Raw genomic sequence first — 26,408 nt, 5'->3', positions numbered from 1 at the left:
GTGTTCCGATGAGGAGTCGGAACGGCTCTGATACCCTTGATAGGGTTAGAACAGATTTAGAGGAAAAGAAGCTAAAGAGAAAGATAATTTCACCAAATCTGTTACTATTATTGCTTCATACGTTTAACATAAATAGATATGCAAGTTACAATCATACCCCTTGCATAATAGAAAATAACAAAATACCCTCAAACTAGAAATCAAAGTTTAGATACTAAAAACATAAATAAATAACGTAACAATCAAAGGTAGGAAAACAAAATGCTGGAGCTAGAAGAGTATGTGAGATCGGTAGATAGAGAAAAAGATATATGAGAAGAGGCTGAATAAAATGGGAATGATGGAACAGGAAAAGGCACTTACCTGGATGGGGTCAATGGGCAATCAAGAAGGTCCATGGCCTAGGTTAGTGACCTCCATTGCACTTAGGAGGGGTGCTACCCTAAGGTCGGTCCAAGCGGTCGAGCCTACATCATAATTTGTGGCAGTGGGGGCTTGCGTTCGCGCAGCCCCCTGCACAATTGTTAGTCTAATGTTTCGGACTTTCGGCATCTATTTTGAAAAAAGTTGTAAGTTAGAGTAAAAACGCTAAAACCTGTCATGGACAAGTTTGAATTTTAAGCCACCTAAAATCAATATATACTCTGCATAGGTGTGGAATTAGAACCTAAGGAAGGTTTTTGACAAACATCTCATAACGATTATTAATATATTTTTTTTGAACAGAAAACTTCATTAGAAACACGGGCGAGCCCTCAAAACAAGGACCGCCACAAAAACCACTTACAACATATACAGAGGGTTACAAACCCATTTTTTCCAATCTAGACTACCAAACTTAGACCTGTTTTTTAACCACAAAAAAGACCAGGACTTAACCACCGCAACTGCATCAACCACCTTAGGATTAGAGCCTTGAAATTTTTTTTCGTTCCTTAACTTCCATAAGACCCAACAGGCGATATATATAATACCTCTAATCACCTTTTGAGCCCATTTACCTCCCTGAATCTGATCCTGCATGTGAAGGAGGATATATATAATATTTCATTCCTTCCATTTTAATTATATCTTAAACTTCAAGAACACAAATCCATAAAATATTATATATTGACTACTAGCTCTAATAAGTGCCATCATTGTAGAAATGTCTAAACCAACATCTCTTGATCACTCGACTCAACATCTCTAGATAAAAGTCGAGAACATAGGTGTAACGCCCGGCTCTTTTGTACTTTCCATTTATAGAAAGTTTTGTTCGTATTTCTATTTTTGGAAACTTTGTATTCTTGTTATCGTTTCATTCCTTGTAATCATTATCAAACCGAGACTTGGATCATTAATGAAGCTTATATTTTGTTACATCTATGTTATACGCATTCTATGTATGCTCGTATGTTCGATTTGGTGAATCAATCTATGTTTAATCGTGATTCTTGGAAACTATGTGCGAAACTTGTAATTAAACTAAAGGTATGCATTGAACGTATTTTGAACGAGAACGACATTTGATTTGAGACTTATACGCTTAATTATACTTGGATTTATCCTAATCTATGCTTTTGTGACAAGAATGGCCCTTAAAACACCTAAAAACATCAACTACACAACTATAGGGGCCAAAATGTAAAAAAAATGAAACTTGTTTCCGAACCACAAAGGGCTCGCGGCCCGCATTACCTTACCTGGATATCCCAGGCGGGCCGCATGAGGCTCAGGTCTACAGAAAAGGTGGACAGTCGCGACCAGCTTCGTGTTTGAGCGGGATTTCCTTGTTTAAACCGAGTTTTGGCTCTTGTAAACACCTCTAATCAACCCTAATCACCTTCCTATAAGTACCCAAGGTCCTCCAAACACTTGGACACTTTCATCACACTCAAATCTCTCAAAAACACTCTCAAGTTCCAGCAAGAATCTGCATTTTCGGACAGATTCATACCTCTACACTAAACTTGGTATAACTTGCTCATTTCTTGATGAAAACACTTGATTCTTCTTCCTATTTGCTTGGTTAATCATGGAGTTTGATTCCTTGACTTCTCCTTGGAGAAATCAGACCTGGAATTGCTTCGAAATTGACCAAAAACTTTCTGTTTTGTTACATCTTATGCAAACTTCATCCAACTTGTGTTTAACACAACTCAAACCAATGTCCTAATGCTTACAACCCCTCTTATGGTTGGTTAAGCTTAAAAACATGGTTGAGACACTTAAATCAGAGGATTAAACCTCATAAACTTTCTGTTTTGTTAGGGTATTTTACCCACAAGTCATGCCAAGCTTAGACCTTGATGAATGAGTGATTGTAGAACAACTTGGGTTGTTCCAACATAAAATCCTCACATGATTTGATGATTTCTTTTAGCTTAGATTATTTACATACTTGTATTAAACCTAGTTCGTGACCCTCCTTGGTTGTCTTTACATCAAGAGAAGTGGTGAACATTCAAGGGGTCCCTAAATGGAAGCATGTTCTTCCTACCCCATACATGACATTCATGAATGACTCGAGGTGCCTAAACGAAGATCTTAATCTTCTATCTCCTACTTGAAATATTGAACTTAGTAATATGTAATACTTAAATATATATACACACACATTCGAACCTTTAATATTAAACTTGTGTTTATATGTTAAAGTAGTAGAATGACATCTAAGACTTAACACTCCAAATATGATTCTAATGGGCTTACTACCCATGAAATACAATATAACCCTAGTGGTTACGTAATGTCATATAAGAGAATAAGTCAAAGATGATTATTTTGATATCCTACCTTATGCTATGTTAAACTCCAAATTATAATCTTCCGTTATACGCCAAACTCACACACCTACGTTTCCTTGTGTAGAAGGACTAGGTGCTCCAACTTAATCCATCCACCAAACTCGCTCGCGGGATTTCAAGTGGGAAAGCTTGCAACCACCGTGAGTATACTCGAACCCATTTTTACTTTTAAACACTTTGGGTGCAACATGTATTCTATATTAAACGCACGTGACACTTGAAACTTATTTGAAACATGCTCTATCCTTGTAAACATGAAACATGAAACTTGTGATACTTGAGACTATTTTGTGCTATGCGAACGTTTAATCCTTGTGTGTAGTTTCACCTTAACAATGGTAGCGCTATAGGGGTAATGCACCTCCCCCATTTGTAGTCGAGGGGTATTGTTAGGAGGAGACATATTAACCTCCTGTGAAACTTTGGGTTAGGTACTTTAACGCATTGGAAACTTGGGCTATCACTTGGATTGCATAAACTAGCATGGCTGAAACTATTTTATTATGTTCATGTTGGATATGAGTTTTTATTCTATTATGCTATGTAAACAAACTTGTATACTCGCTCTTTGCTTTTGCATTGAAACTCTATTTTAATACATGTTGCAGGTTGATTATTGAAGTATGGATGATTGATGAAACAAGTTTAGGGTGGACTAGATACACACCTAAATTTATCTATCTTTTGTTGTTATGTTATTTGTTGAAACAATGTTGTTATTTCCTTTTGAATATTGTATGACATTTAGTTTTGAAATGAAATTTGAATTTAATTAAATACTGTCACATAGTGTTATGACGTCTCTAGCAATCTTTACACACTTCGTCTCATCCTGATGTTTCCGCCATCGGTTGGGGTGTGACAGATTGGTATCAGAGCCATAACTATAGGGAATTAGGAAAATTGCCATGCTTTTGCCCTAATCTATAGTTCTAGGAATTTTGCCTCTTATTTGTTGTTTAAAACTTTTGTGCTCTACCATGCATGCTTCCTAGCTATACTTCCTATTAAATTTATGTGCCTTTCGTAAGGCTAACACTAATACACTTATGCTATTTTTATGCTCTTGTAACACCAACGAGAAGAATTTACCATAATAGGCGTGAAACCCACAATTTGGTAAACGACTCTCATTCTACCTTTAAACTATATTTGCACGAAATTTCACCATTAAGCTAGAAGTGACATCCACAACTTAATGGTATTTTCCATTTCAACTCTAGTGGATCCTCGTCAAAGTGTCAAAATTTTATTTTGATCGACGAGTACCAACCACATTTAGGGTACGAAATTGTCAAGTTAGGGGTGAAACCCGCATCTCGTTGATTAAGTCCCATTCCTCGATTTTTATTCTCGCCAAAGTCCTGAATGTTTCAATCATTTAGAGATGTGTAGTAACCGGAAGGGTAAGATACCATTAATCGCTTCTCGACGAGAGTATCTTACTTATAGGCCAAAGCACAATATCTCTAAATCGAAAGAACTTTCGACCCACTTTGGAATAGTCGACGTTTCTCTACCCGAAACAATCCAATGTTTTATTGAGCCTCTCTTTTATGTATCTCAATTTATATGTGATTTATACTTGAACGTTCATTCATTTTCCAAATGTCGTTTTAATCATTTCGCACGTTATCGCAATCACAAACAATAATAATCCCTCGTGAAACAAACTAAATTTACAATGCTTTCGTTTATTCATATTATGCTATGTGGAATTCATGACTATGCTATATGAAACGTTTAAACTTTTATGTTATGTGAATCAAATTGAAACTTTCATGTTATGTGAATCAAATTGAACCTTTTATGCTATGAGAATCAACTTGAACCTTTTATGCTATGTGAACCTTTTATGATATGTGAACCTTTATGCTATGTGATCAATTTCGTTTTCTTAAACAAACATTATGACCAAGTCTCACCTATTCGTTCTTTTGAATCTTAGATGTCTTCTCGTCACTCCAACGCGTCTAAGAAGTCAAAGTCTCGCTCCACAAAGAAGATGATGGCTTTCATGGCCGATCAATTTGCTCGCGTCGTCCCAAAGGTCATTTCCGAGATTCGAGCCTCTGAAACTCCTCACTTTTCCGTCGACTCTAAGGTTGAAGCACGCAAGCCCGTCTCGTTCAACTTCAAGCACTTTTCATCGTGCAATCCAAAGCCATTCACTGGCAATGATGGGGTGACCACCATGCTCGAGTGGTTTGACAGCATAGAGGTCACATTCATCAATAGCGAGTGCCCCGATGAGCTCAAGACGCGAAGCGTGACTGGGGTATTCCAAGCCTGAGCTCTCGAATGGTGGACGAATGAAAGAAACATCCGTTCGAACGAGCTGGCATATGCTTTGACATGGGAAGAGACTAAGGCTCTAATGATGGATGAGTTTTGTCCTCCGCATGAGCAACGAAAGTTGGAGGAAGAGTTTTGGGTATTAAAGCAGATTGGTGATGACAACCTAGCCTACACCACCCGTTTCAAACAACCCTGTTTCATTGTCCCTCACCTTGTCTCGACCCCTGATCGCAAGAAAAGCAAGTACATCAATGGTTTACCCCCTAGTATGCGTGACACAATCGAGGAAGCCAAACTCGATAGCATCGAAGACATTTACCGTTTGGCCGCATCCTTGAACAACAACCGTGTCCGCGATAAGCAAGCCGCAAACCTCGTTCCTTCGAAGCCAGCCAATCAAATCACCCAACAATCGAATAACAATAGGGGAAAGAAGCGAAAGCAATCCAACCCCGTTTGTAACGCGATTGTGCCGCCTGTTAACCCGGACCCTGTTGCTCCTGATAACACCCAAAGGTCGTACACTGGGATTCACCCCAAGTGTGCCACTTGTAATTTCCATCATCCCGTCAATGCTAGGTGCCGTCGTTGTGGCAATTGCAACCGTTATGGTCATACTATCAATTTTTGTCGCCAACAACCACAACAAGCACCACCAGCTCAGCAAGCTCAGCAAGCCCAGCAAGCGCAACAAGCCCTACCTGCTCCTCAAAACGCAAGACCCGCTAGAGCTTGTTTCAAATGTGGGGATGTTAGTCATCTTCGTCCTCAATGCCCACAATGGAATCAAGAGCAGCAACAACTTCCTCGTGGACGCGCCTTCAACCTAAACGCGAATCAAGCACGCAACGACAATGATGTCGTTAACGGTACGTTTCTTGTTAACTATCTTTATGCTTCGATACTATTTGATACTGGTGCGGACAAAAGCTTTGTGTCCTTAGAATTCGAATCATTGTTAAATTGCACACGCTCTAAGCTACCTAAGTCGTTTTCCGTTGAAGTCGCCAATGGCAAGTCTATCTTAGTCGATTCCATTCTCCTCGATTGTCGTCTTACTCTTAACGAGCATGCTTTCTCTATCGATCTTATACCCATGCAATTGGGTAGTTTCGACGTCATCATAGGCATGGATTGGCTTCAAAAGAATCATGCTGAAATCGCTTGTCACGAGAAATTCGTTCGCTTACCTCTTCCATCCGGTGACGTTTTGCACGTTTATGGAGACCGACCTTCAAAGGGACTAAAATTGATGTCCTGCACACAAGCGAACAAGTACTTACGCAAACAGTACTTTGCCTTTTTAGCCCACGTCGTGGAAGAAAAGGGCAAGGGAAAAAGTTTAAGTGATGTTCCAGTGGTGCGCGACTTCCCTGACGTCTTTCCTGAAGATCTACCCGGTCCTCCTCCTCCTCAATCTGTTGATTTTCGTATTGACCTCGTACCTGGTGCGACTCCTGTTGCCAAGGCTCCTTATCGTCTTGCACCTTCCGAAATGCAAGAATTGTCTTCTCAGCTTCAAGAACTCCTCGATAAGGGTTTTATCCGTCCAAGTACCTCTCCATGGGGTGCTCCTGTGCTTTTCGTTAAAAAGAAAGATGGTTCTTTCCGCATGTGTATCGACTATCGTGAGCTCAATTAACTCACCGTAAAAAATCGTTATCCCCTTCCGCGTATCGACGACCTCTTTGATTAACTTCAAGGCGCTACCTGTTTCTCCAAAATCGATATTCGTTCTGGTTATCACCAACTTCGAGTCCTCGAAGAGGACGTTCCCAAAACCGCCTTTCGCACTCGCTATGGACATTACGAGTTCGTGGTTATGCCTTTTGGTTTGACCAACGCACCCGCTGTGTTCATGGATCTCATGAATCGTATTTGTAAGCCTTATCTGGATCGCTTCGTGATCGTCTTCATTGATGATATTCTCATTTATTCTAAGTCTCGAGCCGATCATGAGCGTCATCTTCGCCTTATCCTTGAACTCTTGCGTACTGAACGTTTATATGCTAAGTTTTCTAAATGCGAGTTTTGGATCAAAGAAGTTCAGTTCCTTGGGCACGTTCTTAGTGAAAAAGGAATCCATGTCGACCCTTCAAAAATCGAAGCCGTGAAGAATTGGACCGCGCCTAAATCTCCTTCTGAAATCCGTTCTTTCTTAGGATTGGCGGGTTATTACCGTCGGTTCATCTCGAACTTTTCAAAAATCGCCGTCCCTCTCACTTCGTTGACTCAAAAAGAGAAACCTTTTGCTTGGGGTCCTGAGCAAGAGGAATCTTTTCAAACTCTCAAGGACTTGCTCTGCAACGCTCCTATCCTCGCTCTTCCTGATGGGAATAATGATTTCGTGGTGTATTGTGATGCCTCGAATCGTGGTCTTGGTTGTGTGCTCATGCAACGAGACAAAGTCATCGCTTACGCCTCTCGTCAACTCAAATTACATGAGAAGAATTATACTACCCATGACCTCGAGCTTGGCGCAGTTGTTTTTGCGTTAAAGATTTGGCGACACTACCTATATGGTACAAAGTGTGTGGTTTTCACTGACCATAAGAGCCTACAACACATCTTTGACCAAAAAGAACTCAATATGCGTCAGCAACGTTGGGTGGAATTACTCAACGACTACGACTGCGAGATTCGCTACCATCCTGGTAAGGCGAATGTCGTGGCCGATGCACTTAGTCGTAAGGCTCATGTAGATGTCACTCGTTGTTTTCATATCTCGAGCGATCTTCACAATCGCATTCGTGAAGCGCAGTACTCATCTATCAATGAAGGTTCCATGGCTGTAGAAATACGTGGAGCATCTGAAAGTCAACTCGTTTCAAAACCTGATGGTCTCCTCTATTGTTGCGATCGCGTTTGGATACCAGATCGTGACAATCTTCGTGACCTTATCATGAACGAAGCACACAAATCTAAGTACTCAATTCATCCTGGCGCTGACAAGATGTACCATAATCTACGTACATCCTATTGGTGGCCTGGTATGAAGAGAGACATTGCTGTGTACGTTTCCAAGTGTCTTACCTGTTCGAAAGTCAAAGCCGAGCATCAACGACCGTTTGGAAATGGGATAGCATTGCGATGGACTTTATAACTAAACTCCCACGTACACCTTCTGGTTACGATAGCATTTGGGTAGTCATTGATCGTTTGACTAAGTCCGCACAATTCATTCCCATTCGCGAGGATTTCAAGGTTGAACGACTTGCTCGTGTCTATACCAATGAAGTCATACGCCATCATGGTGTTCCTCTCGACATCATTTCTGATCGTGATGGTCGATTCACTTCGTGTCTCTGGCAAACTTTTCAGTCCGCTATGGGTACTCATTTAAATCTTAGTACGGCCTTTCATCCTCAAACAGATGGACAGACTGAACGTACTATCCAAACCCTAGAGGACATGCTCCGTTCTTGTGTCATTGACTTTGGTGGTAGTTGGGATGTGCACTTACCTTTGATCGAGTTCTCGTACAACAATAGCTATCACTCCAGTATTCAAATGGCTCCATTCGAGGCATTGTATGGTTGCAAATGCCGATCTCCTTTAAGCTGGCACGAGATTGGTGACAAACATTTTACTGGCCCTGAGATCATACAAGAAGAAACGGATAAGATTCTTCAAATCCGTGACAATCTACTCAAGGCTCAAAGTCGTCAAAAGAGCTACGCTGACAAGGGACGCAAACCTATGGAATTCAACGTTGGTGACCACGTTCTTCTCAAGGTGTCTCCTTGGAAAGGGGTGGTTCGTTTTGGTAAAAAGGGAAAACTTGCCCCTCGCTATGTTGGTCCTTTCAAGATACTCGAAAGGATTGGTAAAGTGGCTTATCGACTCGATCTACCTCAAGAGCTCAACAACGTTCATCCAACGTTCCACGTCTCTAACCTAAAGAAATGTCTCGCTGATGAAGGACTTCAAGTTCCTCTCGAAGATCTTCAAATCAACGAAACTATGCATTTCGTGGAAAAACCTGTAGAAATCGTGGATCAGCAAGTCAAGTTACTAAGGCGCAGTAAGATTCCTATCGTCAAGGTTAGGTGGGAAGGAAAACGTGGCGCCGAATTTACTTGGGAACTCAAAAAGGATATGAAGTCAAAGTATCCTCATCTTTTCCCTGCGTCTTCCTAAATTTCGGGACGAAATTTCCTAAAGGAGGGGAGACTGTAACGCCCGGCTCTTTTGTACTTTCCATTTATAGAAAGTTTTGTTCGTATTTCTATTTTTGGAAACTTTATATTCTTGTTATCGTTTCATTCCTTGTAATCATTATCAAACCGAGACTTGGATCATTAATGAAGCTTATATTTTGTTACATCTATGTTATACGCATTCTATGTATGCTCGTATGTTCGATTTGGTGAATCAATCTATGTTTAATCGTGATTCTTGGAAACTATGTGCGAAACTTGTAATTAAACTAAACGTATGCATTGAACGTATTTTGAAGGAGAACGACACTTGATTTGAGATTTATACGCTTAATTATACTTGGATTTATCCTAATCTATGCTTTTGTGACAAGAATGGCCCTTAAAACACCTAAAAACATCAACTACACAACTATAGGGGCCAAAATGTAAAAAAAATGAAACTTGTTTCCTAACCACAAAGGGCTCGCGGCCCGCATTACCTTACCTGGATATCCCAGGCGGGCCGCATGAGGCTCAGGTCTGCAGAAAAGGTGGACAGTCGCGACCAGCTTCGTGTTTGAGCGGGATTTCCTTGTTTAAACCGAGTTTTGGCTCTTGTAAACACCTCTAATTAACCCTAATCACCTCCCTATAAGTACCCAAGGTCCTCCAAACACTTGGACACTTTCATCACACTCAAATCTCTCAAAAACACTCTCAAGTTCCAGCAAGAATCTGCATTTTCGGACAGATTCATACCTCTACACTAAACTTGGTATAACTTGCTCATTTCTTGATGAAAACACTTGATTCTTCTTCCTATTTGCTTGATTAATCATGGAGTTTGATTCCTTGACTTCTCCTTGGAGAAATCAGACCTGGAATTGCTCCGAAATTGACCAAAAACTTTCTGTTTTGTTACATCTTATGCAAACTTCATCCAACTTGTGTTTAACACAACTCAAACCAATGTCCTAATGCTTACAACCCCTCTTATGGTTGGTTAAGCTTAAAAACATGGTTGAGACACTTAAATCAGAGGATTAAACCTCATAAACTTTCTGTTTTGTTAGGGTATTTTACTCAAGCTTAGACCTTGATGAATGAGTGATTGTAGAACAACTTGGGTTGTTCCAACATAAAATCCTCACATGATTTGATGATTTCTTTTAGCTTAGATTATTTACATACTTGTATTAAACCTAGTTCGTGTCCCTCCTTGGTTGTCTTTACATCAAGAGAAGTGGTGAACATTTAAGGGGTCCCTAAATGGAAGCATGTTCTTCCTACCCCATACATGACATTCATGAATGACTCGAGGTGCCTAAACGAAGATATTAATCTTCTACCTCCTACTTGAAATATTGAACTTAGTAATATGTAATACTTAAATATATATACACACACATTCGAACCTTTAATATTAAACTTGTGTTTATATGTTAAAGTTGTCACACCCTGGCTTTGCGGAAGCGTGGTTAATTTGGTGTGACTTCTTAATACCATAGCTTAATCATAACAAGCTATATGAATTAAAATATGCAAGATCATCCATTGATAATAATAATTAAAACATTGTCTTAACGGGTTAACACCCAACAACCATAACTTTGTCTAAACATTACAAATGCAAACTTAAAGTAAACATGGTTCAGGGACTGTGACTTGTCCAGGAAAGAGTCACAAGCCTCGAACCCTGGATGACCTCGGGCCTAATGCAGCGGAAAACAAGCCATACCGCGCCAGATCGTTAGTTTCCTGAAATACATGTAAGTTGAAAAATCACCAATAATGTTGAGTGAGTTCATGCGAAAGTGCGTAACAAACCTTTATCTTTATCAAAAACCTGGTATGTAGCAAATAAGGAAAAAGAGATCACCAATGGTTTGCAAGGCCATTGATATGTGTGAAGTGCAAGTAGGGATGACTCAAACCTAGCGAATTTATGCGTCGGGCACTAAGTCACCCCGAGGTCCGTTATGCTGGACCTGGGGCTGGGCTCGCTACACCCAGATAGATCTACCGCTCCTGTCCCTCGGTCCTACTACGAGGATTAATGGCCTCAAGTTGTGCCTACCCACTCACATGATCTAAGTAGTAAACCTCCTTACGCTAACCATACCATGTATCAAGTATTCAAAATCATAGTAACATGTATTTCACCCCCGCAGTTTATAAAACTGAAAACAGTTAAGAGAAAAGGGGGACATGAACTCACAGTCAGTGCGTAGCTAAATCAAGCACTCCAAATGTCCGAAAGCTGTGCAACGACCTACATGTGCTAATTCTATTAGACGGATGGCCGTGCTTTAGCTTTATAGTTTAAATTTTCGGGAAACAGTTAGACAACCGTTCCTTGTATATATTTGGTAGTAAATCTCCTTCCCAAGGATGGGGGAATTAATACATGCGTGTTTATAATATTAAGTCTCACTTAATATATTTTATTTCTCATTCCAAAATATAATTTATTCTTAAATAATATTTTTAGCGACACAATTTATTCTGCAAAGTGTCAGGAATAATTCCTCATGTTTTGGCACTTTATTAATTAGCTAGAAGCTAGTGTGTTGATAAAAGTGCTGTGTTTTGTGCTTAAAATATGTTTTAGGCACATCCAATCTCTATATCTTATTCCTAGAGACGCAATTATACAACCCTTGTATCCCTACACACACTACGGGTGTAGTAAAATATTTCTGGCTCATTCAGGCCTTTAGAGGCAGTGTCTGCCTGATGCTGGCTATATCAGTATGTCAAATAGGTTATCCGTTCAAATGCTACTGTGCTTTTGTGCATCATGTTTGTCACTAATGTTCAGTAAATAAATAATGTAGTGACGGAAAAATCCAAGTATGATGCAGATATGTACAAGTATCAACAGTCAAGTAGCAGTTTATCAGAAATCTCAGTTAAGCACAGTAATTAGGCAACAATTAATAGTTAATTAAGTCGTACGGATACCTGGTTTAGTGAGGGTTGTCACAAAAGTAGTAGAATGACATCTAAGACTTAACACTCCAAATATGATTCTAATGGGCTTACTACCCATGAAATACAATATAACCCTAGTGGTTACGTAGTGTCATATAAGAGAATAAGTCAAAGATGATTATTTTGATATCCTACTTTATGCTATGTTAAACTCCAAATTATAATCTTCCGTTATACGCCAAACTCACACACCTACGTTTCTTTGTGTAGAAGGACTAGGTGCTCCAATTTAATCCATCCACCAAACTCGCTCGCGAGATTTCAAGTGGGAAAGCTTGCAACCACCGTGAGTATACTCGAACCCATTTTTACTTTTAAACACTTTGGGTGCAACATGTATTCTATATTAAACGCACGTGACACTTGAAACTTATTTGAAACATGCTCTATCCTTGTAAACATGAAACATGAAACTTGTGATACTTGAGACTATTTTGTGCTATGCGAACATTTAATCCTTGTGTGTAGTTCCGCCTTAACAATGGTAGCGCTATAGGGGTAATGCACCTCCCCCATTTGTAGTCGAGGGGTATTGTTAGGAGGAGACATATTAACCTCCCGTGAAACTTTGGGTTAGGTACTTTAACGCATTGGAAACTTGGGCTATCACTTGGACTGCGTAAACTAGCATGGCTGAAACTATTTTATTATGTTCATGTTGGATATGAGTTTTTATTCTATTATGCTATGTAAACAAACTTGTATACTCGCTCTTTGCTTTTGCATTGAAACTCTATTTTAATACATGTTGCAGGTTGATTATTGAAGTATGGATGATTGATGAAACAAATTTAGGGTGGACTAGATACACACCTAAATTTATCTATCTTTTGTTGTTATGTTATTTGTTGAAACAATGTTGTTATTTCCTTTTGAATATTGTATGACATTTAGTTTTGAAATGAAATTTGAATTTAATTAAATATTGTCACATAGTGTTATGACGTCTCTAGCAATCTTTACACACTTCGTCTCATCCCGATGTTTCCGCCATCGGTTGGGGTGTGACAATAGGAGTTCATTCTAGTTGTCAATGACATTGGACGAGTCGCTACAACCTTGTGTAGATTGAAGAGAACACGGCTCCATGAAGGCTTCGCATTTTTTTTTCTTATCAATGTTAGATACACTATGTTCAAATTTTGACTTTGCACTCTCCATCACCGACATTGCGAAAAACATGTTCGATTTAAAACTTTCTGATAATAGTCTTTACGGTTTGGGTTTGGGTTTGTGTCAGGAACATTCACAAAACTGAATTAACCAAACTGAGCTGTTGGGATATTGTTTTAATCAATGTTTTGTAAAGTAAAAATCTTTTATCTTTGTTTAAAACAAAAGGTTGATGCTAATTTTTTTTTTTACTTTTGCATAAGGATGCCACCCGGATATGCTTTTGCATAAACCTTAAAAAGTAACTTTCTACAAAAATGTAGCTGAGAAAACAAAAACAGATGTGAGGCTGAATAAAATGGCCATGGCCTAGGTTAGTGACCTCCATTGCACTCTGGAGGGGTGCAACCCTAAGGTTGGACCAAGTGGTCGTGCCTACATCGTAATTTGTGACAGTGGGGGCTTGCGTTCGCGTCAGGATCAATTGAAGCACATACCCAATTAAATTAGTCATGTCTAGTCTTTTTCCATAAAAAAACAATTCTTTGTTGAATAACCCATCTATTAAAACTTAAATTCTTTTCACATATGACAACAAAATGTATACCATACCTATAACATAAACTAAATTTAGTATTTGCATCTTCATAAATCGAACAAACAGGTATAGTGAAATTTGGATAAGACAATGTCTTTAGCAAGGTTTCCATGACGCAAATGACGTGACTATTCATGTCCGTCTCACATGAACAATGATGAGGTGAGCCCCGGCCACAAGAGACACTGACACTACAAGAATAAACACAATAAACGTCGGCCCAAGATGTTCCGGATGACATCAAAAGTCGACCAGTAATCTAACCAAGAAACGGATTTCACAAGGCCTAGACGAAACGGGCAAACCATCCTTTCGGCGCAACCTTCAAAGGTATGAGTTTTCATAAAATGAGGCGTAACCCTTGCATAAAACAACTCAATTATAAATCTTACGGTCCACATCAATTTTGTTAGCATAAAACGAAAAAAGCCCTAGCTCATAACCACAGGCGTGGCTTGTTTGCTGATTCTTGGAAATTGGTATCTCTTAACTGTATGAATAACTGGACCAGCGATTTATCCTCTACGATGAGACACCGCTCTTGCACCATTACGACACGTACATAGCTGGTATTTGCATACTTGATGGGTCACAGAATGAACATAACAATTATCAAATCTTTCTTTGACAAGCATCCGGGGTCTTCTTTTAGTGCCTTGGATATGGTGTATTTTGTTTTTTTATTATGGCTTTTTAGTATGTCAACTGGATAAAGAGATTTGTTGGTTACAAGTTACAACACACACAATGATAAACTCAAACCTTGAAAACTAACAGATCAAGTAAAAAAAGTAAGCATTTAATGTGATCCCACATCGACAAAGAAAAGAAAGATGAAGTGATGGACAAGTGGATAAAAGATGAAAGATGGAAAGTGAAAGGTCACTTACCTGGATGGGGTCAATGGGTGATCAAGAAGGTCCATGGCCTAGGTTAGTGACCTCCATTGCACATAGGAGGGGTGCTACCATAAGGTCGGCCCAAGCGGTCGAGCCTACATCATAATTTGTGGTAGTGGGGGGCTTGCGTTCGCGCAGCCCCTGCATAATTATCTAATTTAACTTTTTTCTGATATTAATATTACTAGTTAGGATCAGATGAACCGAAATGTAAAGAGTTTCATTACATTAAAGTTTCATTTAAATGGACAAACTTTGCGCCGTTTAGACTCAGACACTAGTCTTGTCCAGAGTCTTTTTCCGCCAAAAAATATTCTGTTAAATAATCCAAAATACAACTTACATTCTCTTTACATAATACATGGAGAACCTCCTCGCATTCAGTGTGGCAAGTCTGACTACTGTTCTTGTGTAGGTCTAGCCTCTTGTACACTGCTATTAGGATTACTGGTCCAACTTACGCGGGTTTTGGTAGCAACATATAACATCTGGAATACAGTTGCACTTTCAGAGAATAATAACTAGCCTGAGACAGTAACGGGGTGCTCTCTTAATCTCTTATTTTTAATCTTTTCATAATAAAATATAAGATTGGGAAGGTGTTTGTTAACGAACAAGAGATCACTTGGTTTTTGAAATAGAACAGATATGTAGAGAGATCCAATCCATTTTTTTGAACTTCTCACACTGTTTTTCGAGTCACTGTTGTAACTTGTATTTTTGAAAACGAATCAGTAAGTTCATTCTTTTCATTACTAAACTATAAAAAGTTGCTTGAAGATATGTATGTGCAATCGCTTAATAAAATTAAATTACCAACGTCTTCTTTAGTGTCAGCAGATACAACAGCATAGAGATGCCTAGCATAAAACCACAGCCGCAACTGACCAACATGATGTTGCTTTGTTAGAGTAATAAATTAAGGACTAGAGCAAAATCCAGCTGCACAAGCCTGAGAGTTTTTGTTTGATATTCTTACTCTAGCTAGGCCGCAACATGGATAAGTTCGATTTTTTTTTGTCGCGCATGGGTAGGAGTGGGGCTAAAACCAATTACCAAGAGGATAAACATGCCTAACCTACACTATTAGAGGGTAATGTGAAAATATACTTAAACCTTGTAAATTTTAAGCCACACAAGGCAGGAAAACAAACCATCTGTGTAGGTCTGAATAGTGAAATGTACATTTTAAACCCATCCCACATCGGTTGATGGAGAAAAAAGAAAAATGGGAAAGAGGGTAATGTAAAACTCACTTACCTGGATGGGGTCAATGGGTGTTCAAGAAGGCTCCTATCTTGCGTTAGTAACCTCCATTGCACATAGGAGGGGTGCTATCCTAAGGTCGGCCCAAGTGGCCGAGCCTTAGGTTTGTTATACAGTACCTGGCTCATGGTGTCTCGAAGCTTGACATCTTTTCTCATTGATGCTAGATTCATTATGTTCAAAATTTCGTCTTTGCATTTTGCAAATTCGTCCTGTTGACAACATTTTAATTTGTTTCTGCAGTAGGGGGGAGGGGCTCATCTAGGCCTAAAAAGAATTTAAGTTATTTATAGTATTAGCCATTAAGCGGCTTATTTTTTTTCTTGTATTTTGATGTTAAAATATAAAATTCTAACTCTAATTCCTAAATTTGTGATTAAGCTTAAAACGGTTTGTTAGTTGTAGCTCTATTTTGTGTAAATTTAAGCTTAGATCCACTAAATGTAGATAAATTGACTGTATTCATATATGTGACTGACCTACTGAAGTAGGATATAATTAAGGTTTCAAAATTTATAAAACAAGATCGTTTAAAAAGAAATGAAACTAGTCACATATGATTGGTTTGTTTTATAAAGAAGCAAAAACAAATCCATGGCAATTGGAAGCTTATCACGCGAACAGAGCCTTAACAGGAAAACTATGCAGCTATTATAATTAATATATGCTTATTAAATCACGTTTACCTTTTGAGTTTGTGATATTATGAGAATTTTCACTACTGTATAATCGAATACTCAATATGTCTAACCTTGACTACGTTCCTCCGAACACGATTGAATCACCATCTAAAAGCTAAAAGTTGCATCCTGGGTATTCTTTTAGTATGCCAATTTGATAAAGAGAGTACAAAAAATGTTAGCATATAATGTGATCCCACATTGGTAGAGAAAAGAAAGATGAAGGGATGGATAGGTGGATAAAAGTTGAAAGATGGAACCGGAAAAGTCACTTACCTGGATGGGGTCAATGGGTGATCAAAAAGGTCCATGGCCTAGGTTGGTGACCTCCATTGCACATGGGAGGGGTGCTATCCTAAGGTCGGCCCAAGTGGTCGAGCCTACATCATAATTTGTGGCAGTGGGGGCTTGCGTTCGCGCAGCCTCTGCACAATGTTATAGTTTAATAATGAATGCCTTAATTTAACAAACTTCATAAAACTGTTGAGAGTTCAAACTATCCTTAGGGCCATTCAGATGCTACCTCTTAATGGTTTAAAACCTCAATGAATAAAAGGTAACCTCAAGTCTGAATGGTTAAGAGGTAACCTCTGAATGGTAAATCATCACATGTCACATTCTTCTATCTTCTCATTGGTAAAATTCTTAATGATTCCATTAAGAGGTAGCCTCTTAATGACCTTCAGAGGCTATCAAACAGCCCCTAAGGTCGGCCCAAGTGGTTGAGCCTACATCATAATTTGTGGCAGTGGGGGCTTGCGTTCGCGATATTATAGTTTAATAATGAATGCCTTAATTTAACAAACTTCATAAAACTGTTGAGAGTTCAAATCTAGAAGACTAGTTTATGCTAAGATTTCTATGTTTCCTATAAAACTGTTCAAATCAGAATTTCGAAATCGACCGGATACCCTTTAAATGGATTACTTTTTAAGAACATGGCTCATATATATGTTACTCATTTTATGAAAAAGCTTAAATGATAGAAGTAAGCGACCAGTACCAAGTTTCAAACTGTAAAATATCAAACATGCTGGCCAATTTGAATCTTGGTTTGTTCGGTTTCAACGGTTTATTAACACTCCTAATAAGTAAACAAACTTAGCTTTTGTTGGCAAGAGGTCAAAAATTCTTATGTTTGATTAGTCCTGTCCACTATTTGTTACACTCATGAGAAATCTGGGATACTAGAGCTAGAAGCAAAACAAACTTAAAAAAAATACTCCATAAATCAATCGTTCGACGACATATGAATAAATAATGTGTTCATGTTTCCTATGATTGTGAAGTTCCATGGGACTGCACTATGCAGGAGTAATAAACAGGGTGTATGATTGTATTTGATGTGATCTATGGTTTGAAGGTCACGGGTTGGAGTCTTCTGCCCATTGCTTTCTTTCAATAAAAGAACCAACATGAACCATCATCGGTGCATACTCGAACCATTTAAGTCAACTTCAGTTCATGTGCCAGTAAATTACTAGCCCAAATACGAGCCATCATAGTACAAACTTTTAACCAGGGCATATTTGATCACTTGACTCTAAATCCAGTGGATAAAAGTTGAGCATAAAGAAGTTCATTCCAAGTGTCGGGGACACCCGGTAGGCACCAGTGGCTACAATCTTGTGGAGACGGTTGTGGAGTACCTGGCTCACGGTATCTTGAAGGGTGACCATCATTCCTCATTGCTGTTAGATATGAAATGTTCAAGAATTTGACTTTTCGTTTGGTGGCTTCCATCTCTTCGACCACATTTAAAATTATTTGATTGTTCAAGGGTTCACCTTCTGGATTAACGTAGCTTGTTTCAGGTGCCTTACTCCGGTCACAATGACCGCCGCTGTTCCATTCTCCATCCCTGCACAAATGACATGCTTAATTCTTTATTCTTAGGTAATTTAACAAATTTAGCCTGAAAGTTCCAGAAAACAAGTTGGATAACGGGTCAAAACAAGCTAATTCGGATTAGCTAGACCGACCTATAAACACATTTTGTCCATCTTTTGAATAGAATGACTTTCATCCACTTGACACACTAGAATAGTTTAAATTCTAACTATTTTTTATATATTTGAAGTACAACAAAAACACAAATGTACCCTCTTCCATATGTTGTTAATTAAGGGTTATGCTAAACATACTCCCTCTCACATTTATTAAAAATTTACCCTGTGTCAAATAAGTCGTTATACTAGCCTTATAAAAGGGCAAACTTTATTAAACGGATCGTATAAAAGGGTGACAGTCATATGTTACATCTTTTATGAGCCGTGTAGATCATATGCCACAACTTATACCAGGTGTATAGAGTTTTTTTCATTTTTTTTTCTTCTTATAAAAAATAAAATAAAATCAGTCAAATAGGGGTACGTTTAACCAAACCCCATTGGCTACTTGCCTGTAGTGTACGGGCGAAAAGCTTCGAAAAAAGATATGGCTCGTTTTGGGATCACAACTCTTGTATGCCCAGGACTTTAGTGTTTGAAGAGACTTCTTAAATGCCTCCATGACATCCATTTTCATGTTCAATATCCCTTCTTCCTGGAAATACCATCCCCTAACAAAACCAAAAACCACCATCACTATAAACCATCAATTTCAATCTCAATCAATAAACATGAAAGATATAGAACACTAACATCTTGAGTGTCTTGTCTTTGTTCCACCAGTGACCCGCGCTGAAGACAAGAACATCTGCTCCAGCCCATTTCAAAGAGAACCGATGGAGTTTATCGACCCTAATGGCTCGCCGGACTTCTTCAGGAGCATTTTCTGGTGGATCATCGATGACCACGAGAAAAGGCACTCGATAGTACTGTATGGTCACATTGTAGTCATGAAACATAATTGAAAGGAAACCTTTGTGTTTGGTTATGGGGTTTCCATGCTCTTCATATATTGTTGAATGATTTGAGACACCTTGTGAAAGCATGCATAGTAAGGATTCCCACTGGTTTCTTCCGATGGAATCTCCCGCGAAAACTATACGTCCATTTCGGCTTCTTTCCAGAAAATCTCGTGCATCAAATCTGTTATTTACAGATTGCAATATTCAGTTACAATTTTGTGATCTTTTATACTGTTTACACGTATAAATTTTATGGAATGGTACAATGTGACCCGGTTCAGTTCAAATATTAAGATGACAATCTTGCAGTATCAAATGGATTCTATAAAGTTAAAATGTAAGATTCGAATACAATATGAGATTATTTTGTTGTATAGGGCCTATATGGCTGTCTCATGTTTACAGTACAATTATGATACAATCTTATAATTTTTTTATGTGATTTTATATATAGTCTATATATAATAAGCAGAATAAGAAGGTTAAATACCATAAATTAAACATGCTAGTTAGCAGAAATCTTCAAAAATAAATGAAGAATGAGCTTAGGAATATAAATAATGGAGAAAGCAAATTAATACCGTCTAAACATCTGTTTAACTAATTAAATTAATTTACCTTCACAACTAGAAATACTTATCATAGTGAGCAATCAAAATTTTAATTCAATAATATTCATCACTAATCCGTATGTAAAAGTTGTCCATGGTCCGTAAGTGTTGTCTTTACCCATGTCTGGTTTTCCCACCGACCTTCATCTACAGTTCATGCCTTCACGGAATGGCATGGCGTGAAAATCGTCATATTTGTATTTTTTTAGAGTTTATAAAATTATTTAAATATAAAAAAAATCATAAACTAACTTTTAACTAGTTTATCAAGGAGTACATCCTCTTGTCTAGTTCAACTTCTATCTTAATGATAAACACTTATTTTATTATTATTTTTTTCTAGCATTTTATAGAGATGATGAATATTGGATTTATACATTTAAAGAATTACTATACACAAAACTTTAATTTTTAAAGATAGAGATGGAGATTATAATGAAGATCCAAAATAGAGAAAATCTATAGATGAAGACAAAATATGGGTAAAAAAATGTGAATGCTAGTAAAATTAGTCTAGTTGCCTCAAACCAATTTGATGAAGGTGTTACTGGTTTGATTAACTCGAGATTCACAAAGCTAAAAGGGTGCTACACCACTACTAAATTAATAAAAAACTACATATAATAGTAATACACACAAAAGGTACAAACAAACAAAAAAACAATGTTTACAACATGCAATGCATTCATCAAATTATGAGCATTAAATCTTCAACCCTAGAATTTATCAACAGCTACCTCGAAATTCATATTTTAACCAAACAAAATTCTAAAAAACAATTAAAAAAACCATGCATGCAGTTTAATAATGCATAAACAATTAATCTACAATACCTACCAATTGAAAACTTAAATTGAACCCATACCTTGGTAAATCACACCCATGTGGTTGCCATCGCCATTTAACATACCCGAAATCCGGCCGCCCGTTACGGTGACACCGGAAACCCGGATCAAGAAACGGGCAATCTTCATCGTACTTTCGGGTCGGGTAGGTTTCGTCCCAAACCCATTTACCATATGAATAATCACAGGTGTTTGTGGGTCGTTGAAGTTGTGTGTTAATGGGTAGGGTTTTGAAGAAGCCAAAGGGAAGAAGGTGGGGTGTTATGAAGTTGCAGAAAACAATGGAGGTGATTAGAAGAGTGATGAAGAAGACGAGTGCATAGGTTTTATTGGGATGGGGTAGAATGAAAAAATGGGATACTTTTTGGGGTTGAGTTTCATGACGAAGATCCATGAGAAGAGGAGGATTGGTTGAATGAGGAAAACATTAGTTTTGTTTGGTTATTAAAGTAGAGAAGGGTCAAATATGTAGTTTATTCTTATTTTGCTTGATGTATTTTTAATTTATATTTAAATTCTTTGTATTTGTTTATATAATAATTAATAACTAATGATATGTATAAGGGGAGGGGGGTGGTTCACTAGTGGTAGAATTTATCACTCACAAAAACCAATCAAGTTTCGCCATGTCATCGACCATTTTTCCATCACTCACAACCATTTTTAGTGGGGGTGGTCATCACTCATTACCACACCTAACAATTTCCCCCCAACCAACAAACCCACTCACAAAACCAAACCATAACGCGTGAAGAAAATAACGGAAATATGATTTCGTTGCACATTAACGCGTTAATGTTATGACCGGCGGCCGATATAACGAGTGATGGATGGTGGCCGTGATACTTTCACGCACCACCCCGTCCTCTCTAAAGTATTCATTTTGCAGCACGTACCATTAATAAACAACTAATGATTATTTATAAAGGGTGAGGATCAAATAAGAAGTTTATTGTGGTTAGAAAGGATACGAAGTAATAGGATAATGACATGTGACAAAATTTAAAATAAAGAGGAAGGGTATTTTAGTTAATCGTATCCTTCCTTCTTCCTTCTTCTCCTCAGTAACTTCAAAAACCACCATTTTCAAAACTCACCATCTTCAACCATTTCTTCACTTTATATCTCAATAATCACTACATTATAGTGCGATTTTCGTCACCAATCATTGAATCAAACACCCGATCAACGCGTTCTTCAGCTTTTTTAAAGAAAACCCAGTTTAATTTCATACAAAATCTCGTTTTTTCCTGTGATTTTGAAGAGAATCACTCGATCCGTTCGATTCGATCGCTGATAAGTGTTTCTATCATTCAAATTTCATCAATCGTTAAAGAAACCGACTTCGATCCATGTAAGAAATTCTTTAATTTCATTTTTATGATCTATGTTTTTGATTTAGTCATTGCGTTTTACGATCTTGGCGGGAGACCGGGGGCAGCGCCCCTGGCGGGGTCCAAGGGGCAGAGCCCCTGGCTGGTTCAGTGTGTTTTAGAGAGAACACTTTCTTTGGTGTTTTTAGGCCATTGCGTTTTAGAACTAAGACATTTTAATGTGTTTTCTGGCCATTGCGTTTTAGAAAAACGCATTTTTGAAGTGTTTTTAGTCATTGCGTTTTAGGTAAAACACATTTTTAGGTGTTTTCAGTCCATTGCGTTTTAGAGAGAACACTTTCTTTTGTTTTTTTTAGGCCATTGCGTTTTAAAAAGGAGACATTTTTAAGTGTTTTCTAGCCATTGCGTTTTATAGATAAGACATTTCTTTGTGTTTTTGGTGCATTGCGTTTTAGGTAAAACACATTTTTATGTTTTTCTCTAGCGGAAGACTACAAAGGAATTTCTTACGACACGACTCGATTTCTTCTTCTTCTTCAATAAATCTATGTTTCTGAGATCCTGTTATCCATCAATTTTACTATCTTGTTCAAGCCTGTTTTTCTTCTTTATTTTCCTTTATCTTGTTTCTTCAAGCCAATAATCCTCCACCCCCTACTCGTTTTCTTCTTTCTTGCAAACTTTGGTCCAGATCCCAATCCCTACCCCCTTTTTTTTTGTTTTAATTCCTATATTTTCTTCTTTCTTGCGAACTCTCGTCCAGATCCCTATCCCCACCCCCTTTTTTTGTTTTAATTCCTATAGGCCCAAGATCCACATTAACAGCCCATCTCATGTATGTCTCACTTTGCTCCGATCAAGAACCTGTTCTACTTAAAAGTTTTTTATGTTTTTCTTCTTCGCACGCAAGGTGTTCGACGAAATGCCTAGGTGATTTCTTTGGGGTTTTTTAGCGTAGTGGTTCAATTACCTTTTGACCCATCAGCTGCGTTTCCTTTTGGGTTGGGTTTTCTTTATTGGTGGTGGCGTACGCGACATTATCTAAGTGTCGACTCCGCTTACTTAGTTTTGTTATGGTTGGTTCTAATGGTAGCGGTTTCTGGCCTTGTCCTTTCCGACGGTTTCATTGTTGCCCCGATGGCTTGGTGGGGGCTAAGGGATTCCCAAGGTTAATGGCACATATCAAGAGTCACCATTTGGGCTCAGACGAGAGGAAATATTCTTTGAGATGTGCAATTGCTGACGATCTTAATCTTTTTACCTCTGTTTGTGAAGCTTTGAGGGTGTCCGGACAATGGTTATGTGGTGAGTGTATGTGCCCTCATGCTTTCAGTCGGGCATGCCACCATGAGGATAAGGTTATTCGGTTTGTGCCAGGTGAGAGAGATGAACAGGGTTTCATTGTTGGCATCACTAGACCCGGTGTTGAAAACGTTGATACCTCGTCGGAAGAGTTGGGTGTAGATATTGCTTTGCTTGACCGTGTTTTCTCTCTTCCCATCAAGACTGTTAAAAGTATCCCCCTTAGTTGTCGTATGGCATTTGCCCAAGTCTTAACTGCAGCTTTGGACAAGGTGGTTGCTATGCCTGATTCCGTTGAGGCATGGGTTCGACTTTTGATATTACCACGTTGCACCTTGCGGGTGTTCAAGCCTGTTGGTCGTCAGGACAAGAGGTCGGGCAATAGGAAGACGGGCCAGTGCCTTAGCATCCAGCGGTCTTTGGCTCAGTGGGGTGATCGTGAGGGTTTTGCCACTCTTGTCCAATCGTTGTTTGATCAACCCGCGAGGGGGGTTACCGATGGAATCAAAAAGGGCACTGAGGATGATAATGAGTGTGGGGGGACCAATGTGAAACAATGTTTACGTAAGGTTGCTGATGGTCATTTCACTGCAGCGGTTAAGGTTTTATGCTCCTCGGGGGTCGCCCCTCTCAATAAGAATACTCTGGAGGCTTTAGTGGCTAAGCACCCATGTATGCCCCCTCCTTCCATGCCTGCCTCCTTGCCTTCTGAGCCTCCTCTTGTGGTGGAGTCCGATTGTGTGCTCGGGTGTATTAAATCTTTCCCCAAAGGTACGTCGTGCGGGAGAGACGGCTTAAGGGCCCAACATCTTTTAGATGCTTTTTGTGGGGAGGGGTCTGTGATTGCTGATAGCCTGCTTAGGGCTACTTCAGCTATGGTTAATTTGTGCTTGGGGGGGGAGGTGCCCGAGGAGTCTGGCGGAGTTTGTTGCTTCTGCTCCTCTTACACCTCTTCTCAAACCGGATAATGGGATTAGGCCTATCGCTGTTGGGTCGATTTGGAGGAGGGTGATCTCCAAGGTGGCTATGAAAGGTGTTGGGAAGGAGATGGCCAAATACCTTGGCGATTTCCAGTTTGGGGTAGGGATTCCGTGTGGGGCAGAGGCCGTTCTTCATAGTGCGAACAGGTTCCTTAATGAGTACCACCAAGATGGGTCTCTTGCTATGCTTACTGTTGATTTTTCGAACGCTTTTAATTTGGTTGATAGGACAGCCCTACTGTACGAGGTCAGGAAAAGGTGTCCTTCTATTTCTACGTGGGTCGATTTTTTATATGGTCAACCAGCTAGATTATATGTGGGGGATGAGTATATTTGGTCTTCTACTGGCGTTCAGCAGGGGGATCCCTTGGGGCCCCTCCTTTTTGCCCTTGTTCTACACCCCCTCGTTCACCGAATAAGGGATCGCTGCAAACTTCTATTTCACGCCTGGTACCTAGTTGACGGAACGCTTATTGGAGATGCCACCCAAGTGGCTAATGCTTTAGATATCATCAGAGCTGAGGGTCCTTCCTTAGGGCTTCAACTTAATATAAAGAAAACTGAAGTTTTTTGGCCAACCTGCAATGGTGTAAAGGTTCAGGAGGGCTTATTCCCTCAGGGGATTGGGAGGCCGATGCTGGGTGTGAAACTCCTGGGGGGTGCCGTTAGTCGTGATGCAGAGTTTATTAGTGGTATGGCTCTTAAAAGAGCGAACTGTGCAGTCGAGCTGATGAGGTGCCTTAAACGCCTACGGGACCCTCAGAGCGAGCTCCTCTTACTTCGTTCTTGTATGAGTGTTGCTAAATTGTTGTTTGGTCTTCGAACGTGTCAACCTTCTTTGGTCAGGGGAGCTGTCTCTGTTTTTGATGAAGGCCTCCGGGGAGCATTAGAGGATATTGTTGTTTGTGGGGGTTCCTTTTTTGGTGATCTCCAGTGGAGGTTGGCTTCTCTCCCGACCCGGTTCGGAGGCTTAGGGATTTGTACGGCCGAGGATGCCTCTTCATATGCTTTCGTGGCTTCAAGGGCCCAATCTTGGGGTTTACAAGACCACATACTCCGAGAATGTGGTGGGGATGTTTTAGACTCCGATTACAAGAGTGCGTTGGACCTTTTGCGTAGTTCTCTTCCCGACCTTGATATTGGCGGTTTCTACATTAAAGACACCGCCCTTCCTAAATCCCAGAAAATTCTGGCGAATGCCTTATATGGAGAAATTGTCAAGAGGTTTGAAGAGAAGTTTGTTTTATCCCCTCGGCAAAGAGCTGTGTTTGAATGTCTACGTGCCCCACATGCTCAGGATTTTCTGTCTGTCACACCAATTGAAGGCTTGGGGCAACACATGTCGGCTGTGGAATACCGTGCTATCCTTAGATACCGACTGATGATTCCTTTATTCCCAGTTGACGAGCCATGTCCGGTATGCCGCAAAGCGTGTTTGGATTCTTTCGGCGAGCACGCGATCCACTGTAAAGAGCTACCAGGGTTTAAATATCGGCATGATTGGGTGAGAGATGTGTTATGTGATGTTCTTAAGCGGGCCGGGATCTCTGCCAAAAAGGAGGCTCCAGTAAATTTCCTTACTGACCCCTTAGAGGGGAGGTCCACTTTACGCCCGGCGGACATCCTTGTGTTTGGATGGGAAGGGGGGAAACACGCTTGTATAGATCTAACTGGAGTCTCCCCCCTTGTCGGACTCAAGGACAAGG

The 26,408-nt window shown here is 39.4% G+C and overlaps 1 protein-coding gene, 4 non-coding genes and 1 pseudogene across 5 annotated transcripts; 5 read left to right on the top strand and 1 right to left on the bottom strand.

The window, feature by feature from the left end:
* The first annotated feature begins 355 nt into the window (after nt 1-355).
* LOC118486813 lies at nt 356-516 on the top strand. Its single transcript, XR_004879981.1, has one exon. It is a non-coding gene; the product is annotated as a U1 spliceosomal RNA (small nuclear RNA).
* A 13,149-nt stretch (nt 517-13,665) lies between these two features.
* Nucleotides 13,666-13,821, top strand: LOC118486821. The gene has a single exon (XR_004879989.1). It is a non-coding gene; the product is annotated as a U1 spliceosomal RNA (small nuclear RNA).
* Nucleotides 13,822-14,816: 995 nt separating this feature from the next.
* Nucleotides 14,817-14,978, top strand: LOC118486815. The gene has a single exon (XR_004879983.1). It is a non-coding gene; the product is annotated as a U1 spliceosomal RNA (small nuclear RNA).
* Nucleotides 14,979-16,085: 1,107 nt separating this feature from the next.
* LOC118486822 lies at nt 16,086-16,213 on the top strand (annotated as a pseudogene).
* Nucleotides 16,214-17,047: 834 nt separating this feature from the next.
* On the top strand, nt 17,048-17,208 carry LOC118486816. The gene has a single exon (XR_004879984.1). It is a non-coding gene; the product is annotated as a U1 spliceosomal RNA (small nuclear RNA).
* Nucleotides 17,209-17,989: 781 nt separating this feature from the next.
* LOC110908766 (protein trichome birefringence-like 8) lies at nt 17,990-21,500 on the bottom strand. Its single transcript, XM_022153743.2, has 4 exons — nt 21,107-21,500; nt 19,422-19,811; nt 19,181-19,339; nt 17,990-18,640 (listed from the first exon to the last, which is right to left on the bottom strand). Exons 1-4 carry the CDS (start codon nt 21,478-21,480, stop codon nt 18,313-18,315), a joined length of 1,251 nt encoding a protein of 416 aa, XP_022009435.1. The 5' UTR covers nt 21,481-21,500; the 3' UTR covers nt 17,990-18,312.
* Between the last annotated feature and the right edge of the window lie 4,908 nt (nt 21,501-26,408).

This window comes from Helianthus annuus, chromosome 14 (assembly GCF_002127325.2).
Source record: "Helianthus annuus cultivar XRQ/B chromosome 14, HanXRQr2.0-SUNRISE, whole genome shotgun sequence".
In the NCBI taxonomy this organism is placed as follows: domain Eukaryota; kingdom Viridiplantae; phylum Streptophyta; class Magnoliopsida; order Asterales; family Asteraceae; genus Helianthus; species Helianthus annuus.
This window is presented reverse-complemented; position numbering and strand designations above follow the sequence as displayed.

What these genes read in the sequence shown, in the direction of transcription:
- LOC110908766 (XM_022153743.2), bottom strand. Translation starts at nt 21,480, where the DNA reads ATGGATCTTCGTCATGAAACTCAACCCCAAAAAGTATCCCATTTTTTC. An exon ending in CATGGGTGTGATTTACCAAG is followed by an intron (nt 19,812 to 21,106) that starts GTATGGGTTCAA and finishes TGTAAATAACAG; the next exon opens with ATTTGATGCACGAGATTTTC. An exon ending in TTTTCGCCCGTACACTACAG is followed by an intron (nt 18,641 to 19,180) that starts GCAAGTAGCCAA and finishes TCATTTGTGCAG; the next exon opens with GGATGGAGAATGGAACAGCG.